This window comes from Condylura cristata, unplaced genomic scaffold, assembly GCF_000260355.1.
Source record: "Condylura cristata isolate star-nosed mole 26May11 unplaced genomic scaffold, ConCri1.0 scaffold00004, whole genome shotgun sequence".
Lineage (NCBI taxonomy): Eukaryota > Metazoa > Chordata > Mammalia > Eulipotyphla > Talpidae > Condylura > Condylura cristata.
In genome coordinates this window covers 14917340-14937464 of record NW_004567105.1, presented here as the reverse complement: position 1 = coordinate 14937464, position 20125 = coordinate 14917340, and the positions used below count along the sequence as shown (strand labels likewise).

Here is a 20125-nt window from a genome sequence, read left to right as displayed (position 1 = left end):
TGTACACAGTTCAGAGCAGCATTATTCAAAATAAGGAAAAGGTAGGCAGAATCCAGAAGTCCCTCATCAACAGACAGGTAGACAAAAGGTCTAAGCCAGGCGGTGTGATCTGGCCACTAGAAGGATTCAAGTAGGGACGTGCTACGTCATGGATGGACCTTGAACACAGGATGCCACATGAAGAGCCACTTGCAAAGGGCCACCTTTGCAGAATTTCACTTCTGTGGCATGTCCAGAGCAGGCAAATTTATGGAGGTAGAAAGTACAGCAATGGCTGCTGAGGCCTGGGCTCAGGTGTACAGAAAACAGGAGTGGCAGGTAGGAGGACAATTTCCATGTGGGGGTGAAGAAAACACTTTAAAAGTAGTTGTGGGAGTCATTGCCCCACTCGAGATATTAAAACAAAGCAGAACCAAAACAACGATGTATGGTATACTTTAAATGGGTAATTTATAAGGCATGCAAATTATATCTCAATACAGATACTACCAAAATAAAAAAGAAAATTCAACTCTCACATTTATCTTAAAATAGTAGTATTCTTTTGTGAGCCAACTGCTTCCAAAAGAGTTGCAAAAGCTTAGGTAACAATAAGAAAGGCCACCGCCTGTGAAAAACAGTCAGCACGCAGTAATTAAGAAGGCAGGTCCAGCTGTGTGGTGTCTCTGCCCACAAGGTCGGCTCATCGTGCTCAGCCTCCAGGGGCCGACTGCAATGGCAGGAAGTAAGTGGGACAGAGGACAAGAAGGAACACCGCGTAGAAGCTGACAGGTAAATCCAGAACGTCACCTCCCAGTAGAAAAGTGACCTACTATTTAAACTAGACAATGGCATGAATAAAACAAGAGGATGGGGGTGGGGAGGTGGAGAGGAGACTGTTCTAGATAAAATGATGCTTAGCACCTGACCATCAAATTGAAGATGTGGGTCGTGAAGCCTGACGTGAGCAAACCTTTTGTAAACCCGTTGAGCTCATTCGGGACATCTAAGACTTGATGTTTGGTGGGCATGGTGTTGGGATCGTAGTGGGTAGAAAGTATATATAACAGAAACAGTATACAGGGGTAGAGAATACGGTGGCGATTTTCTGGAAACTAATTCCAGAAAAATGAAGGAAGAAAATGAAGCAAATGGGCTCACGGTGGTTGAGAGCGAGGTGTGTAGATGAACAACAAGGTATTATTGCGTTTGAATGTTTTAAAAATCTGATTTTTAAAAGAGCCGGACATTGCACTGGCTGAGCCGGCAGGTGATTGCTAATTGCAGTGCGCATCAGAAATGCTCTGGAGCTTGTTAGGCCTGGCTTGCCTGCCCTCCTCCAGACAGCCTGGTCAGCGGGCCGGGGCTGGCCGGACAGTCGCCTTTCTAACAAGTTCGCTGGTGACCTCAGCGCTCTGGTGGGGATTCCACCGAGAACCACCGTCCCGGTAGCTCCCCGCGAGCCCTGCGCCCCAGACTGGCCGGGTTACCTTGTTCCACGTGCTCAATGACCCTCAGGGCCTTCCTGGCCGCCCATCCTCCCATGGACACGTGGTCCTCCGTGGCGGCGCTGGTGGAGAGAGAATCCACCGACGACGGGTGGCACAAAGCCTTGTTCTCGGACACTGCAAGAGGTCAGTGCAAGTTAACATGGATGCTCTGGGCTGGGAAAAGGCCTGCGCCACATAAGGGTCCCCGGGGTGCCCCTGGGTGTAGGGTAGCCTGTCTGGGAACTCTTGGTCACTATCCAAGCACCAAGTGGCCTAATGTTATTTTGGGAAAAGGAAGCGGTTCAAACGCTACGATTATAAAAGCAAGCTGCGAACACTGGAAACATGGCGCACACCTGCGAGAGGTGGTGGTCATTTCTAGGCATTGGAGAACAATTTGGTTGTGACACCAGAGCAGGAGGGCTTAACATTCAGGTAGGGCATTGGTGGGACTAATAGTTCAGGCTGTTGGATGAGGACACCGGCAGAGGAGCTGCGGATACGCAAGGATTTGGTGACTGCAGGGATTTGGGCAGTGAGGGGAATCTGGAGCGATGAGACCGGATTCTCAGACTTCATTGGGCCTGTAAGTCGCTCGGTCTTGTTAGAAAGCAAGTGTTGAACTTCAGCTGGGGCCTGCGATTCTACTGGCCTCACAAACTGTGTTTTTGGAGCCTAGGTGAAGTGGCAAGGTCTATTATAAAGTTCCTTCTCACCAGTTTGAAAGCCAGAAAAAGTCAAATTTGAAAGAATCTTTTCCCTCTTTTTTTTTGACATTGAAGGCAGTTCTGAGTGCACCTGCTATTGTTTTCTGTGCCATCATAGGGCTCTGGGATAATCCTGCTAGAACTTACTCCGCTAGGGCCATCGCCCTGTGCTGCTTTACCAAGAACTTTCCCAGCATTCAGCACAAGTCTGTGGACCTGGGGCCATAAACCTGCTGCGTGGATAAACAAGTGCTAGCAAGGTTCATTCAGAGAGAGAACTCACAAGTACCCTCCAAAAGAAACCTGTTTCATTATAATGGATAACTTCAGTAGGAAGCTAGAGATGTTAACTACACTTAAATGAAGCTTCCCAGTGTTCATAATGTTCTATGGAAATCAATTACCACAACCGCCCCCCAGCCCCATGTTAATGTCAGAACTTGCTACCCTTCAAGGAGCATTTCAATAAGGAGGCAAGTGAGCAAGTAGAGACACTGGTCAGACGAGAGGTGAATGCAATGTCCATGGGTGACTCATATTGAGGGTGAGGGTGCAGTGTGGGGGCGGGAAAGGTCAGAAGTAATAGTAAGAGCAACTCATATTTCCTTAGCGCTTACAGCATGGAACTAAGGCATAGTACTGAGGGTGTATTGAATCCTTGAAACAGCCCTGTTACATAAGTGTCTCGTCCCTGTTTTACACAGGAATTAGGTGAAGGCCAATGAGACTAAGAGCTCGTTCCATATCACACTGTTGGTTAGTGGCAGAGCCAGGACTGGGACCCTTAACTTACTCTCCATGTATACCATGCTGTCCTACTTCTTGGGTGGGTTTGCTGAAAAGCAATACTGGCTGTTCAGTTCAATGTGAATTTTAGATACAAAAAAATATTTTAGCACTAATATGTGCTAAATAATTCAATTGAACTGAACATCTTGCTATTGGTTAAATTTGACAACCATATTTTACGATTAAATATTGGCTCAAATGAGAGTCTCATTTATCGAAGTGAGAGCACAGATTTGGGCCCCAAATGCCTGCATTCGTATTCTGCTCTACGTCTTAATAGCAGCGCAGTTTTGGATAAGTCACTTCACTTCTCAGGTCTTCAGTTATTCATCTGCAAAATGAAGCTAGTGTTTGTACCTGCCTTGTACGATTGCTCTGACACTGATAAGCAATGATAAGCAACACTCAGCACTTCCTCTCAGTGCCACAGCCTGCCCTGACAGCTTACTTACTGTCCCTTGTAATCTTGACTCAAAAATCAGCTCAGTTTTCTTAGAGGACTGCTTCTTAGAAGCATTTTGTAATCACACCTTTACATTTGTAATGGTTGGTATAGGTAATGAAATGCGTCCAGTTTTTGCTCATTCAGGTTGGTTAAGCTTCACCATGAACTACAAACATCTTTGTCTTTTTCTTTTTCTTTCTGATAGTCTTCCAGTTGAGATTAATCACCTGTGTTATGAAATTGCTTTCTACAGACAAACCGAAGCCTTGTTATGTATAACCTCCTAATTGGATTATTACATTTCAGCAGATACTTGCTTAGGCTTTATTTTATACTTGTTTCCTAAAAAAGTGTCAAAATATTAAAAAATGTAAAAAGTATTAAACTTCTGCAATTGTATTGGGGGAGGGAGGGGACAAGTGGAGGTGGTGACGAAGGTAGATCCCATTCAAAGACAAAACTCGATTATTTTCAGGTAAAACAGGCCCTTAGATAACAGCCTGGGGCTCTGGGGAGGAGCCTGCCTCTTACCAAGGGCTGCAGCGGTGCAGTGGGCTATCATGAACCCAGAGTTCAGACCACCTTCAGCCACCAGGAAGGCAGGCAGCTCGCTGAGGGCGGGGTTACAGAGCCTTTCGATTCTTCTTTCGCTAATTGCCGCAAGTTCGTGGATACCAATGGCCAAATAGTCCAGGGCCTGAAAGAGTGTGTTAGTTTAGTCGGTCTGTACCAGGATATAGTTTCAGAGGCAAAAAGAATCCAAAGAGGCTTACTTTGGCTGGGTATTCACCATGGAAGTTTCCTCCAGAAATAGTTTCTCCCCTACTGGCAAAGACCATCTTTCAAATCAGGTTAAGGCTTGAACATGACATTTGCTGATCACTTTAAGATAACCCTTTTCCCATTCTGCTTAATTTTAACATTGAGGTGACAGTCCCTGCACATATGTGGGTGGAGGAGAACCTTTCTGCAAGTGGCTGTTGGCATAAAAGTACATAAAAGTTGGCCCTCCCTGGTGGCGCAGTGGGTTAAAGCACAGCACTAAGAAGCTAAAGCCACTTCCTCATAAGTTCAATCCCCGCCTGTCCAAGAGGTGCCCACATGGCGCGGCAGACCTCTCCTGACCCACCCGCTGCTCCCCTCAGCAGTGTACTTCATCAGTTGGCCTGTTCTGCTCCCCACTCTGTCTCTGGTGAAGCCTTTCACCGCCCCTCATCTCTGGCCTGTACCCCAGTTCTGTATGCACAAATAAATAAATCTTAAAAAAAAAAATACACAAAGGCAAAAGATGAACCCTTTACACCCAGCTGGGAGCCAGAGAAACACAGACCATGAAATGCTGTTTTCTTTTGAGATCAGAGATTTTCAAGCACAACAGCACCATGGATGGACCAACCTGATGGTTAGCACTTGCCCTAAAAAGTTCATAGCCTCAATCTAAAAGCAAAGACCAGATACCAATTGACAAGCAAATTCCATTTCCTCAGTGGGCACAGGGAACATATTCTCCATATTAGAATCTCCTGAATGGGAGTCTTTGCTGACAAACCACCACCAAATTGTCTGGGATAATCAATTCTGGGGAACATTTTAACTCTCTACTTACCTTGTGCCAATATATTCACAGCAAATGGCATCTAACAGGTCTCCCCTTACGGCTCATTCAGTAGATGGCAGCTTAGACATTTAGACTCCCTCAATATTAATGCTTTGGATCATCCCATTCTGTATTGTGCTTTGCTGAAGTCAACAGGCATCTAGACAAGGGCAGTGACTGACCATTGTACCACCTGCCAAAGAGCTCATTTTCCCCTTTTGTAGTAAAGGGTAATAACAGTCAATTAATTGAGAACTCACTGTGTGCGAGAGGGTCTGACTTCCAAAGAGCTGGAAAAGCACCTATGAACTTTCTCATTGATGTAGTTAGAACCATAAACCTTCTAGGCCTAATGTTCTTCTCCATCAACCTGCCCCCAACTACAGACCCTGGTCTTCACTCCCTCTCTTAAGGATCACTTGCTCTAAGGATCTGTTCCAATTTAGAACTTAATGGGTTCTATTGTCTCTAGTTGTTCCAAATTTGCTTGCTGGCTATCAGATTATACAATTAAAATTCAACTTCCATAATATCTACTAATTATTTGGTGCTCTATATCTGCAGTAGAAAATTGAGAAATATAATTACTCAGTTACTAATTGCCAGAGAACTGCCAAATATTAATCCATTGGAAATTCATCGATAATTAAGAAACTTTAATTGAGAAAGAAAAGGGCTTTTGGCTGAAAATTTTAGCAAGTGATAGAGGAAGAACTTAGTAGGAAATTATCCCCTCACCCATACCAGTAATTTAATGGTAATTCTCCCCCCCCACACTCTATCAGATACCCTTTCAAGTCTAAATTATCTAATGTAGGTGCAAGAACTGATAGATGAGAAAAAACTAGAGTTCATGACACTCCTACTCCATTTGTGTGGTGGTGTTGAGATAGGTTAGTGAGTTGAGGATTCTTTCATGAGCTTTTGACTTAACGGTAAAACAATCTGAGCGGACACAGAGCATACAGCTGAAGTCAGGCTGTCGGAGAAGCTAGGTGACAAAGGTCTTGCTCCCTCAGGCTGTGACCTGCTTCTGGTGCTGCCCACTCAGTGCTCCTTCTGTGTTCAGGACTCAGGGAGATATGGACTAGGAAACAAATATGTTGGGGGGGGGCGGTTGATGGTCTTCATAGTGTCGTTGCTATAAAGACTTCATCAGTACGCCTTCTGGCTAATTCTGGAGGAACTAAGCCATCACAAAACATCCCGCAGTAAAAGCAAGACGGCTCTGAGATACCCCCTCCAAAAAGGAAAGAAGAGCTCTTCCCTGGAGGAATGGAGATGTTCTTTGCACAATATGGAAAAACAGATTTTTTCCATATTTGAATGAAGTTCATGTCATAAATAAAAGCCAGGATGAGGAAAGTTATAACTCGGATTGAGTGCTGAAAGGCTGCCTTCCGTCTAATGCCATGGCCTGGCTAGAACCAGGAAGGCTTTACACCATGTGTGTTTACACCAGGTGTTTATACCAGCCTGCACAGTCTCCACAATCACACTAGGATGTGGGTCTTCATCCTTCTGACAGCGACCTCAGCCCTGGATCTGGGGCAAATGTCACCATGAAACCACTCAGCCAAGGCTGCAATTACTGCTTTTAATCTTTGATGGGTGCATTTTAAAAAAATAATAAGAGTTTATTTTTACATCATTTTGAGCCTTTTCCCATCTCATTTGTAATCCCAGTGGGCTGTGCATTTTAAAAGCACAGCCTGTTAGACTTGGAACCCGAGACCTGACTTCACAGACCCTACTCTGACCCTACACTTACAGGCTCTGATCTGGAGAAAGTCACTTAATCTCTGAGCTGCAAGGACTTTGTGAAAGGGAGTGAGAGAATAGAGATGCTATGCAAAGGATCGCTCCCACCAATCCTAAATTACCAGCTGGAATTCTCTAATGACATTAGTAGGCAGCAAAAGATACAGGATTATCTGTTGCACTGTTAAGTTCTGTGGTAATGATGCTCTTCACAAATGCTATTGTGTCGTTCACTATACCATGGACCTAAAATAAAAGATTAAGTGGGTTAGTATATGGAAGACACTGGTAAAGGTGCCTGCCAATTGAATCTGCTAGTCCCTAGCTTGGCAATTCTTCCCCAGAGACATTTCCCATCTAACTGCAGAAATAAAACTTGTCAATAAAGGAAATAAAGTATTCACTCTAGGGAGGACTCCGTTACACTATAGGTGGGAAATTGGCAGACAATGAACTTTCATTCTTTAGATGAAAATCTGAGATGGTAATCTGGAATTCATTTAATCACTATATGTAAATGAGCTGTAAGGCTGCCATCCAAGATGCCCAAGGCGAAACGTGTCACTTGCACACTGTATTTAAAATTAAGCCTTACAAATTCATTTATAATGTGAGTATCTATAAAATGAAGATAAGATACAAGCATAGATATGCACTTGAATTTTGATTAAACTATCTTGAGCACATCTGTGGTAGTCTGGTTCAAATTCCATCTAACCGGGAGAGCCAGTCATGTTCCCTAATTCATCAGAATTCTTATCACTAAGAATTTTTTAAAGTTAGGATACTAAACTGACATTACAAGTTGTTGGCCTTCTGAACCAGGGGGTAGAGCAAAGCAATTCAAAAGGAAAGACTTGCCCATATAGAATAGAAACTTTAACAGCAATTGGAAATTATGGAAGTATGTTATACACTTTTTTAATAGAGGCAGTAAAGATAGTTGGACTAGAATTGGCCACTACATGATGTTCTAACCCTTTGCCTTTTTCCAGACTCACCCCTGAATTAGAGGAAAGAAAAGAAACTGCTTACTTGTGGGCAGCAACGCATAGTGTAGGCATCCTGAACACGATCACAGAAACGGTGACTTTCTAGGGAAGAGGTGGAGGGGATGATAGAAGACATGTTATCATTTCCTTCCACAAGACACAAAACCAATGAGCTTTCTCACATACACATGCACAGACCTGCTATTTCAGATGGGTGGTGATCCGAGTCCAAGAGCGACCGAAACCGAAATGCAACTTCAATTTGTCCACGATGAGGGCGAACAGCATGAATGTCTAGAGTCAACAGAGAGAAAGTCTGAGCCATTCTTGCAATAGGTTGACCTTCTACCAATAACTCAGGACCTTCCACCACGCTAATGTGGCTCCAGGGTCTCCGCCATTCAGAAACTTAACCCCCTAAAGCAAGTTTCCTTCCTAAATTTATTCCTTTTACTTGAAATATCCATGTGATAAACTGCATGTTGATATAGTTTACTATATCACTGGGAATTCAATGCAAGACACTGGGTCCAACCTTAAATGATTTTAGACTCATCATGAATGGGATCTCTATAGTGGTCTAATTTAATGAAGTCATTTCTAGTCAGTTTTTCTGCCTGACAACATTTAATAGTAGAGAGTCTTTCAAATTCACTACGTTCTTGATAAGCTCCAACATCCACAGTTTTCTCTCAGTTTCCTAATGGGTGTCAACATTCATTCTACTCTTGTCCTAGAGCCTTAGGAGCAGATATCAGAGACACCACAGTTTGATGGAAGCCAGAGCTGGCTGATCTGTAGCAGACCACATAACTCTTGGGGTCAGTGTCTGTCTGTGGAATGTGGTTGTTCCAAGGATCAAAGGTAGTGTGACTTAGATGAAGCTATAGCAAAATTGGGTGTGCCATTAGCACTGGGTTTTCTCCTTCCCTCCCACCCACTCCCATAAGCCCCATGTCCTATGACCTCAGTCAGCACATCCCACCAGCTCTGGTGCATAGCAACCCAGTGGAACCCTACTGACCAGTATCAAAGGCTCTGGTGGTGCCCTTGAGCACTTCCAAGGTCAAGGCCGCCACAATGTCAGCCTGCCGAGCAATAGCACTGGCTCTCTCTACGGCTTCACAGCCCAGGGAGGTGATCATCTGTGTCCCATTGATGAGTGCCAGACCCTTTGGGGAGGGAGAGAAGAGTTTCCTACTGGATTTGTTGTAATAAACCTACCTACAAGTTGACTTCCTCTTTTACTTTTGTAAGAGAAGGGTTAGCCAGCCTGTTGAATAGTGTTTATTCATATTTCCCAAAGTGCAGGGCTGTGGTACTTGTATAAGTAGATGATTAAGGACCAACCTATGTGCATTCCTGATTATGAAGTGTCCTCATTCTTGAGGCAGCCATGGAGCTCTTGTGCAGACTGCATGTAAAATCTTGAACTCTAAATTGTACTGCATTTCTTCTTTAACGTCTCATCATTATAGATAAGACATCCTAGGACATTTGTGTCCCAAGACTCTGCTGGCTTAGAGCAGCCTAAGGGATACTGGCTGAGAGTATCTCTTAGGAATCCTTTGAGGTTCTGATTTGAAGCTTATGTTCTTCCCCCAAGCTTGTGTGGCATGAAGAATCTTTAAAATGCTTATTGAGGAACACTTTCTCCAAGACCAACTTCCAAAATATAGGTAAACCAGGTTTACTTTAAGAAACCTGTGAGGTTGATCCTAAGACTGAAAATAGTGCGTAAGTGAACACTTGTTCAAATGAACAAATTTCCCTTGCACTGCCTTACCTCTTTTGGCTTCAAAACAACTGGTTTCAATCCATGGGCTTCCAGGACCTGTAGAATGATTAAAAGATAAAAATGGGTATCAGATAAAATATCAATCTATTTCTCCTTTCATGTGGAACAAAAAAATTTTTTTAAAGCACCAAAGACATCTTGTCTTAAACAAAACTATTAGAACCTGTACATGCTAACTCTGTGTCTGCAGAATCAATTCTGAACTTTTGATCTATGGTGTCCACCTTGATGACCTGCTCTGTTCTTCTCTGAACACATCTCTACCCCTGACAGTCTGTCCACAGCCTGTCCCTCCAGAGCTGAACCAGAAAGTCTCACCCTTACCCCACTTATCTACACACTGGCAGGGTCTCAGAGCAGGGCTTCTCCCTGTGTGTCAAATGTGAAGCTGAATGAAGAGGGGGTCCTGGCTTAATAGTTGGAGACAGAATCTTGAGGACAATAGGCAGATAATCTCCCCATTTCCTTCTAGTAAAGAAGGAAAACAGCCAGCCAGACTCATTGTGTCAGTTTCACAGTCTAGAAGAGTGGACTTTGCTCTCCAGATCAGTTCCAGGCCTTGGGCTGGAGCTGGGGGTGGGGAAAATGGGAGAGTGGCGATCTTTTGTGATAAATAATTGTGGTGGTAGTTGGGCTGGGTTGGGTTGGTGGGAACTAATCACATGAGATGCTAGGAGAGCCTGGCGGGGTGGGGGCAGCAAGAAGGATGACTGGGAGAAGGGAACCAACCAGGGGAGCAAAGAAGGAAGTTTCTGAAGGACTTACCAGAAGGAGAAACAGGAGTGAGCAGGGAGAAGAGCAGAATGGACTAGTACAGATTCTCCTGCCCAGCACATTCCCAGCAGAAGGACCCCCAGTTTTTGTAATGTAAAACCCTAGAGGGCAGGGACTGGAGAGGCGGGGAACACGATAAACAAGACTCTGGTAAGTCACTAAGACTTGAGTCTGAGGACAGTGGGTGGCATCATGGGCTTTAACCGGGACATGCTTGCAGTTGTGGTAAGAAGGTGGCTGGGCAAACGCTGCAAGCAGAGAAGTGATCAGGAAAGGTGAGCTGAACCTACATCCCTGGAAGGATTGTCTGTCCCCTTGACTTCTTCCTCCTTCTCAATCCTCTGCCCCTTCTTTTACTTTAGGCTACCTTCCCCAGTGGATCAAAGATGACACTTGAGATAACTGTTTGGTTCTTATGAAATTCAGAGATGAAGAAAACATGAAAGCTTTATGAAATCCAAGCCTTTCTGATTAGCCTCTGGGTTAGGATTTAGGGAGACAAATGGAACCTGCTTTGCAGCGCTCAGAGTGTAAGTGCCAGGAGCTACGGCTCTGCATCTCTGAGATCAGCCACTAACTAAACTCACAGCAGTGTGTGACCTCCCAGGAAGACACGGCCAGTATCTTAGGTGCAGGATCAATTCCCCGGATTAACTACCGGAAGCTGTACCTTTTTAATCAAGATGACTTTCAAGTCCAGGAGGCGGACAGTCAAGTAGAAAGCTGACAGCGTTGTCTCATTTGACTTCTAAACTTCCACTTTCCCTTTGGTAAAATGGGATTACCAATGGCTCCCTCCTTGGGCTACCATAAAGATTACGTGATGTCAAGAGTGCAGTACTCCAGCCTAGGGCAGTTACCACCAATGGAAGTTGTCACCAAGCCTTACGTATTTAGCATCAGCCCAGCCACTCTTCGGAGACCACATCTTCCCTTCCCCAATGAGCCCAAGAGCAAGATGTGAGAGTGGGGCAAGGTCTCCACTGGCACCAACGGTTCCCTTTTCTGGAATGTACGGCAGGCAGGAGGCTGGGGAGAAGTAGGTACTAGTTACTTCAGGAGGATCTCATCCTGGTGCGCCTTGCTTTCCCAGTGAGACCAATCCCCCAGCCCCGGAATGATCTAAAATCACATTATGCCTAAATATCTGGGGAAAGATCATTCTCAAGCACAGCTAATGCTTGATTACCTAGCTGAGCTTCTGTAAAGAAAAAAAGGTGAGAAAGAAGGAGTGACAGGAAGGAAGGAGAGAAGACTGGCCTCTCACCGTCAAAGATCTCCCAAAAGTGTGTGTTCTAACCTGATCTAGAAATTTCCAGAAATTCTAGCAATATAGCTTAAAGCCATGATCATGAACTAGTTATTATTCATTATAGCTTTCTAAGAACAAAAAGTTAGAAATTATATATATATATATATATATATATATATATATATATATATATATAATGGAATTAAGAGACTTTCATGTGACCAAATTGTGTGTAGTTATTAAAAGCTTTTAGATAATATTTGAAGACATGTAAATGTTTACAATATACAATCTTTTTAGGATAAGGCACACCAAAGTGTTAACCAGGGCTCTCTAAAAAGGTAAAGCTAGAGGCAGACAATTCACCACTACTGCTAAACAACATGATGATTTTGGAGAAATTTCTCAACAAGTTATCAAAAAGTGAGGTTTTGTCTTTCTAAAAAAATAATCACCAACATCTGAAAGCAGTGCTTTTTCCAATCGATAGACCATGGGAGTAGGATAAAGCTGTGTCACCCACAGAGCAGCTTTCAAATCAACTCACAGGCCCAGAGATGGCTTAGACTCACCAGCGGAGCACAGATGGCTTCATGCAAAGCTGTACCACCTGAATTTCAGGGCACCCCAGAGTACGTGTAGAAATAGGTGCTGGAATCATGACTGGTCTGTTCAGCGTAGCCCAGAGATGCTGTACATTGTTCATTCAAATTGCTACCACCACTGGCATATCAAATTTATGGGTCACTTGAATCCATAGCAAGGAGCCCTAATGAGTATTTTGCTTTTTGGACTTCCCAGACGTGCTTTTCCTCCCACTCCTCTTCTCCTAAGAGTTCCCCAAGGCTCTGACTCAGAATATTTATCCTTACAATGCCCCCCCCCCGACATTACAAATGTTGTTTTCACTTTGGAATTCTCCTATCCCAAGAAATAAGACCCAAAGAATAGAACTGCTTCATATCCTGGCACTAACTGGCTTCCTGATCTGCAAGCAGTCTTTAATCTTGACATTTCTGTTCTACCTTGGCAAGAATTTTGTTCTTTATATCTGGTTCTTTTACCATTTGGAGAGAATTAATATTTCAGATTCCCAGGCACCAAAAGGGAGTATTGAGTCAGTCATTGAGAAGGACATCCAGAAATCATTCTGTTTCCCAAATGATTGGATGTAACTTCCCTAACAACATTCAGGCAACATGGAATCAAAAGTTCCCTTCAGCCCTGAACTTAAGACCAGACTCGAAGGGCTTGTTCCAGTCTGAATATGACAAACACTAATGGAAGATGATAAGAACAGGCTAAAATGCCTTAGGTATGTTTCGTACCATCTCCCAAACACATTTCTCAGTCATGTCCATTATTTTATGTCTTCTTGTCTCAGCCAATTCCTTACCACCCTGTCAATCACATCTACCTTGAAGACATGCCCAGCTTTATAGAGGGCCCATTGCTTTACCATTAAATGCTTCAATAACTTGCTGGAGAGTCTCCAGGGAAATGCCACTATAGCCTTTTGCTAAGACGTTGATCCTTAAAGCCAACAGCATTCGGCACCTCTCAGGTATTAGTGGTTTCCCAACACCTAAAAAACAGAATTGATATTTTCTCCAAAAAAATTTTTTTCCACCTCCCAGACATCTCCATCTCTCAAATCTTTCTCCACTTCAGTTTAGTCTTCAATCACCTTTTTCTCTTGGCTCAGAAAGTTGGCTCTATTCTGTATTGCTTCTTAAACTCCCATCCTCCAGACAAACGTCAAGCTCCAGTTTTGCCTTCTTAGGTCCCCTTTCTGGAATGTTCCAGTGAGCCCCCACACTATCCCAATACCCTTAGAATAGTTTTCAGACTCAACATACCTTCTCACCTCTCCTAATACTGGCCAATTAATTTTTTCTGCTCTCTGCCTGACGTACACAATCCTGCCCCAGCCCCAGCTTCCACTTGGCCTGTTTCTTTGCCTGAAATTCAGCAGAAAGGTGGTCTTGTCTGATGTTTTCTGCTTCCTTTCCTCCCTTGAAACAAAACTGGCACACAGTTGTTGGAATGCACTCATTGTTAGTGGGTGTTACGGGAGCCTCACTCTAGGTTGTACTTGATTCATGTACAAGTCTAGAAATTTAAGCAAGATCTAGAAAATGCCCTACGTAGGAGTGATTTACCTGAGGAATGTGAACGCACTAAATTGACCTGGAGCTCCCTGGAAGAAAAAGGAAGAAAATATTGCTTAGGTACATGGTGGGGAAGTACTACTTCAGCTGGGAAAGGAAGGGAAGGTTAGCCAAATTGCTGGAGGGACAAGGATGAGTGGATGTGATACAATGAAAGAACCCTGTGTTTCCTCTACTGCCCCTTGTACAAGTTAGCCACCTCACCCCGCTCATGGGGCCAATGTTAATATTGCCCTTGTAGCTAGAAATCACAGCAGTGTAGTTACATGGCATGGACATGTGTGTTTGATGGGGAGGGTGGGAAGCCAAACTTACTCTAGTTTACTGATAGGAATTACAGTTCTGGCAAATTTCCCAAAACCTGTAGTAATGCCATAAACAACTAGAATAAAAAACAACAGCATACAATTAGGTACAGGGCATTTTTTCTTTTTTTTTTTTCCTGTCGTCTATAAATAGAATTCTATAACAAAGAGAAACAGGTACCAGTTTTTTCTTTCACGATTCTATCTATGACTTCTCTGGATTGTTGCACCTTCTTTTCGGCAATTGGGGTGAGCTAGGAAAATGTGGGTGAGAGCTGAGCACATGAAGGCTCCCAGGTGGCCGTAAGGGGCAGAGGAGACCCCTCTCTCACACCCCCATACCTTTATCTTGTAGCGTCCTTTCCCCAAGTTGACCAGGTCCTCAGTGGTCAGACTGTCCCCATCCAAGGCGATGTACTGCACAAAAGAAGGGGTCTTGGTGGGTGAGGACCGTTGAGTTGCTCTAGCAAAGGTAGGGAGCTTCAAGCAGATTTTATCTTTGACACGGAGGAGATTTTATCACCACAATGAAACAGTCAAATTTCATAATTTAAAAGGCACCTTGTGTAAGAGGAGGCTGAGTAAGGAAAGCCAGAAACAGAAAGCTCGATGACTTCCCCTACTACACAGAGCTGGAGGAAACCCCGCCCCAAATGACAGTGTTACCCCCACCCCGAGTGGGGGTTGGCCCGCTCCATCCTCAAGTGAGGGGGCCTTCGTTGTCTTAGCAAAACGGGAGCGGTTTGCAGCTTACCTTTTCAGGTTCCCGGTATTTGCTGTATCTGAAGGCAGGTAAAGGAATATGCCCAACGGTGTGGAAAAGCCCCAGCCCCATCGCAGGCGGGATTAGCGCCCCCCACTCCCCCCAGCAGAGCAAACAGCTTGCACAAAGGATACAGGTAAACCCCTTCTGGCTGCGATGGGATGAAGTCAGGAGACATGGCATCTCCCTCTATAACTGAAACAGAAACGCAAGAAAGAACCTTCACGGATCGGACGCGGCAGCCACATTGGCATTGCTGGCAAACCGAGAACCGGCCCAGCAGTGGCCCTTGAGCGGTACAGAAAAGGCTGCTTTCAAACGGGCGCAGACACCCTCAGCTGCCTCCCGCACCTTCACCTTCGCTCAGGAGAGCAGCCGGCAGGCAGAGGCGCAGCTGTGGGGTTGTGGCTGGCCAGAGGAAAGCCAAGCTGTAACCCCAGCTGTCTTGCTTTATATATTAACACTTTTCTTGGCCACACCACTGGCCTCTGTCTGGTGAGGCACTTTTGAAGGGCAAAGGGGTCTTCCAGATGATTCGGGAACTGCAAAGGTTCAGACCTGCATTCTGGAGTTCAGATCTGGTCTTGACTACTCCTAGCCGCCTTGGGGAACCGAGCTAGCCACCTCCTTTCTGAGTCTGTAGCAGGGTGAAGAAGGTGGCCAAGCACCCTACATCTTCTGGGATGGGGTACGCGCAGAGGCCTAGTTCGGGACTGCACGCGGCGCGCCTTGCGGGCGCGGCCCACACAGGACTGCGAGGACCTGGCCACAGTGCTTCGCGCCTCTCCCCCCACGGCCACTCACCCACTTCCACGAACTCGTTGTCCTCCAGGGCCACGTCCAGCGGGTCCTCATTGTCCAACAGACCCAAGCCCTTGCACCGGCGCACGAGGAAATGCACATCCTCCACGGACGCGAAGCCACCATTATCCGGCTTGTTCTTCATGTAGCGGCGCACGGCCTCGCGGCCCAGCCAGCCCACGGTGCGCTGCGCGTCCCCGCAGGGCACCGCCAGCCACTCCCCGCGCACGTGCACCGTGTACCTGGGCATGGTCGCTCCGCGGCCCTCAGCCCTGCGGCCCAGCCAGGTCACCACCCTCACCAGCGAGCGAGCGCAGCGACAGACTCCCGGCAGCGGAGAGTTTTATCAGGGAGCACTCCCAAGGTGTGGCCAGGAAAGCCGAGGATGAACTTTCAAAACACGCCCCCTCCCTTGCCTTCACTCATCTGGGCATTGGGCAAATATTTATCGAGGGCCCATCTGCCCCGTTGGGTCTTGGTAGCCTCTCTAGAGGAGAGCTAGCGAGCGAGCCTGTCCACCAGGGAGCCAGCCCTGCTGGCTGCTTCTCAGTCCCGGGGGTCGCCGCGCCCCCTGGCACCTGCTGCTGGTCCCGGCTGCTCTGCCAGGTCCCAGATGTCTCCCTCTCCCCTGGGTTCTGTCTGGGTTCGCCTCCATTGAGGGCAGTTTATAAACACCATGTTCCTGTCTTTATCTGGAATTACTCAACGATTAAATGCATGCTACAGGCCAACTGTGACACCAGAGAGTGTGGCAACCTTCATTCATTTGTTTACTCCACAAACATGTTGAGCAACTAATTCCCTGCCACCACTAGGTTTTCCGAACCTGTCCCTCTGCAAAGGGAGACTGCAGAGGCCAGAGATCATTTTCACAATGAAGGTGGCTGTCTGGACCAATAAGTCAGAGTAACTTGGAGGTTAACAGCCCAGGCTGCAGAGGGTGGGACCGTGCGGGTGGACAGCACCTCCACACTCAGTGTCTTCCAGCAAGTAGATTATTAATCAGCTTTTGTTTTCTTATCTGGAGATAAAGAAGCTACCTGACTCACCACTGCAGCATCTGCCTGGGATTGAATCCCGGCCTTGCCTTTGACTAGCTGTGTGATCTAGATAAATAAATTGGCTTCTCTGGGCCTGTTTCTTCATCTCTAAAATGGAGATAATATGTTAGTAGTTGTTCAAAGGGCTGTGGGGAGGGTTGAGTGGGTTCATATACACAAAATCCTTAGAACAGCACTTGGTACCTTGGAAATACTGCAGAAATGTTTATGATTATTGTTTTGGCATGGTAATAATCTATTTACCAAAATTGTTTTATAAATGTTCTTTCTTGGTACATGAACATCCCTAATCCAATTTTTCCCACATCGATCACTGCTCACTGCATATATTGTTACCACTAGTCAAGGAACTCCAAAAAACATGAAAAAGAAATCAAGAAATGTGGTCACTGTTTTTAACTGAGCAGCATCCAGTTTCCAGAAGTTTAATTATAGAACAGAAAAGTCAGGAAGAAGTCTGTTCCCACTAAGCCAGACTTTTGGTGGAAGTAGAAACTTAGTTGCTCACAGAAAACACCCATACCTAGAATCTCTTCCTCTGACAGGTTCCAGAAAAGTGACTAATAGCAAGCTACCCTCCATGAACCTCACAGAAGCTTGTACTTCAGACACATCCTGACTATGTCCTGGAATTCAGCATCACCTGAACTTGATAGCCATCATCGATCTTTTAGTTTATTTATTTGTTTATGCATATAAGAGCTGGGGTCTAGATCTGAGGTGTGTGTGTGTGAGGGGTGGGGAATAGATTCACCAGAGACAGAGTGGGAAGCAGAAAAGGCAGATCTACTGAAATACACTGCTGAGGGGCACAGGGGGAGAGACAGGAGAGGTCTGCTGGCCTTGTGGGTCAGCTCCCTGACTGGGGATTGAACTGGCTTCATAGTGCTGAGACTTGATCCCTTGCACCACCAGGGGGGCCCTGTATCTTCAGTCTAAAATGCCAGTATTCCACTTTCTGACCAAGAGCCTCTAGTCTCCCAATTCTGCCCTTCCTTCATTCATGGCTGCCCTGGGACCTGACCTCTAGTTTCTTTGTTTTTCCCTCTACTTTCTACTTTCCTAGGAAGCACATCACCCAGTGAGTCACCCAGCCCATTCTTTTGAAATTCCCTTATAACTCTAAATTCTAAGTCTATATGCCAGTAAAACTCAACTTGTGACTCATCACAATAATCTGTCCTCATGGCCCCACAAGCGGAAGGCTCTGCTCCTGCGGGAAATGCTGCTCTTCGACTTGCCACCTCCTTAGGCTGTCTCAAACATTCCCTCACCCATCAGGGTTTTGGCCAACATCTACTTCCTCTAGTTCTCATCGGTGGACCTTAACACCCACGTCTGTGGTGTGATGTCCTTCACTTTTTTTTTTTTTAACATAGAACAATATTTACTTTTTAAAAACAATTTTATTTATTTATGCATACAGAACCGGGGTACAGGTCAGAGGTGCAGGGGCCGTGAGAGAATTCACCAGAGACAGAATGGGGGCAGAACAGGTGGACCAATGAAGTACGCTGCTGAGGGGAGTAGCGGATGAGACAGGAGAGGTCTGCTATGCCATGTGGGTCACTTCCAGGCCAGGGATGGAACTCACACTGAAGCTGCTACGGCCAGCTTGCAGTGCTGCAGTCCAAGCTGATGTGCCACCAGGGAGGGCTTAATATCCTTAACTTTCTGCCCTCCTCCATTCATTCATTTAAGATTTTGACCATCTGTTATACCCCCAAGCACTATGCTAGGTGCTGGACACAAAATACTTTCTGCCTTCCTGGTGCTCACTTCCAGGTGAGGGGTGCAGACTTATGAAGATTAGTAAGAATCCCACCACGGCACTGTGCATGAAAAACCCAAACTAAAAGAAGTCCAGTTGACAGTCCCCGCTGCGCTCAAGCCAGATGTCAGATATGTAAGGAAAAGAGGCCTCCAGATGGTGCCAGCTTCCAGGGATTTCAGTCTCCCCCACACTATTTGAGGATTCCAGCTTAGACCCCGGAAACTGGGTAGCAGGGATAAGCTGTTGCTCTGGTTCTGTCCAGCCCATGACCCAGTGTGTCTATAAGCCCTTTAAGAATGCTACTTGGCCCTCCCTGGTGGCGCAGCGGGCTGGAGCACTGCACTAAGAGGTTAGAGCCACTTTGGCACCGGTTTGATCCCCACCATGGGGGTGACCCACATGGTGCGGCAGACCTCTCCTGACCCACCCGCTGCTTCCTCAGTTGGCCTGTTCTGCTCCCCAGTGTCTCTGTTGCTGCCCCTACACCTCTGGCCTGTGCCCCAGCTCTGTATGCATAAATAAATAATAAAATCTTAAAGAAAAACAAGCACTATAAAAGCTCATCAGAGCACTGGAGCTGTAAAAAAAAAAAGAGAGAGAGAGAAGAATGCTACTTTTTTCTCTCCACTTAGAATATATTTCCAACTTATTTTATTTATTTTTTGACTAGATAGTTCTCGATTCCATCTCTCCAAGGTGAATTCCCCACACCCCTCAGTTGGGTGAAACAGCTCCTTCTGCGCTGCTCAAGCCTACCTCTTTGAGCATCGTGTAGACTGATCTCTGTCAGCCCAGTTAACTGTGAACTTAGCTGAAGGGTCTGATGCATACTCCTCCGGGCTGGCCTCTGTGAATCTGTGCTTGTCTTTAGCGCCCCCTGCCTTTTCAAGCTTCTCCTCGACCAGTTCAGGGTATCATTTAACAGCGATGACGGCAAAATGGCATTTAGCTTACAGGGTAAGAGAAGCCAAAGCCATCACTTGGGCCCATGGATTTGCTAAAGTCTAATCACTTAAGTTGTGATGATAGCCAGGGATTTGAGCTGAACTCTCCTCTGATATTCTTGGTGCTGAAGACAAGTGAGGGCAGAAACTTGAGAGACTGAAATTACATGGCAGTATTAAGTTCAAAAGGAGAAGGAGAGCAAGGGAATAGTCAGATGACAGGAATGGGGGGATTCTGTCCCTTTGATGTCAGCCCTACCTTTGGGGTGTTCATTGCTGTTTTATGTCACTGCATTAGCAATTTTGCAGGGGGTTAATGATGTTATAGCTCTACCGACATTTTTCGTCTGGACGTAATTCCTCTTAGCTGTAGTTATTTGGCTACGAGTGTCCCTATGCTAGGTCAGTCTCATCCCTGGGGTCTGGAGTTCATAGTCTCTCCCTGTGGTGAGAACTATGTACATCAGTACAGCTGGAGAGGCGTCAGACAAACAGTAGACTAACGGAGCAGAAATGGGAGGCTGTACCCAGTATTCATGCTCGGCCATCTTGGGTGCACGCCCCTTTCCGTCTGTTCTGGATCTGGTAACCTCTGTCTTACACCCTTAAAGTAGCCCTCCTTTCTTCTTTCTGATCCTAGTCAGTTGGGTTGCTGTCACCTACACAATTCTAACTCATACAACCGTGGTTCCCAAACTGTGTGCCACGGTACCCCGGGGCCT

At 45.8% G+C, this 20125-nt stretch overlaps 1 protein-coding gene across 1 annotated transcript in view; it reads right to left on the bottom strand.

Annotated features, from left to right (window-relative positions):
- The window catches only part of HAL (histidine ammonia-lyase), a 19411-nt gene extending 3524 nt beyond the window's left edge, over nt 1–15887 (bottom strand). Inside the window, exons 1-17 of the mRNA XM_004675794.1 lie at nt 15628–15887; nt 14958–15018; nt 14815–14842; nt 14403–14477; nt 14242–14314; nt 14071–14137; nt 13747–13784; nt 13044–13169; nt 11222–11361; nt 9547–9594; nt 8785–8932; nt 7959–8054; nt 7804–7862; nt 6934–7014; nt 4184–4249; nt 3942–4107; nt 1470–1604 (exon numbers count right to left, since the gene is read on the bottom strand). Of these exons, the coding sequence (XP_004675851.1) occupies nt 1470–1604; nt 3942–4107; nt 4184–4249; nt 6934–7014; nt 7804–7862; nt 7959–8054; nt 8785–8932; nt 9547–9594; nt 11222–11361; nt 13044–13169; nt 13747–13784; nt 14071–14137; nt 14242–14314; nt 14403–14477; nt 14815–14842; nt 14958–15018; nt 15628–15874 (1654 nt within the window). The 5' untranslated portion in view covers nt 15875–15887. The remainder of the gene's footprint in view (nt 1–1469; nt 1605–3941; nt 4108–4183; nt 4250–6933; nt 7015–7803; nt 7863–7958; nt 8055–8784; nt 8933–9546; nt 9595–11221; nt 11362–13043; nt 13170–13746; nt 13785–14070; nt 14138–14241; nt 14315–14402; nt 14478–14814; nt 14843–14957; nt 15019–15627) is intronic.
- Between the last annotated feature and the right edge of the window lie 4238 nt (nt 15888–20125).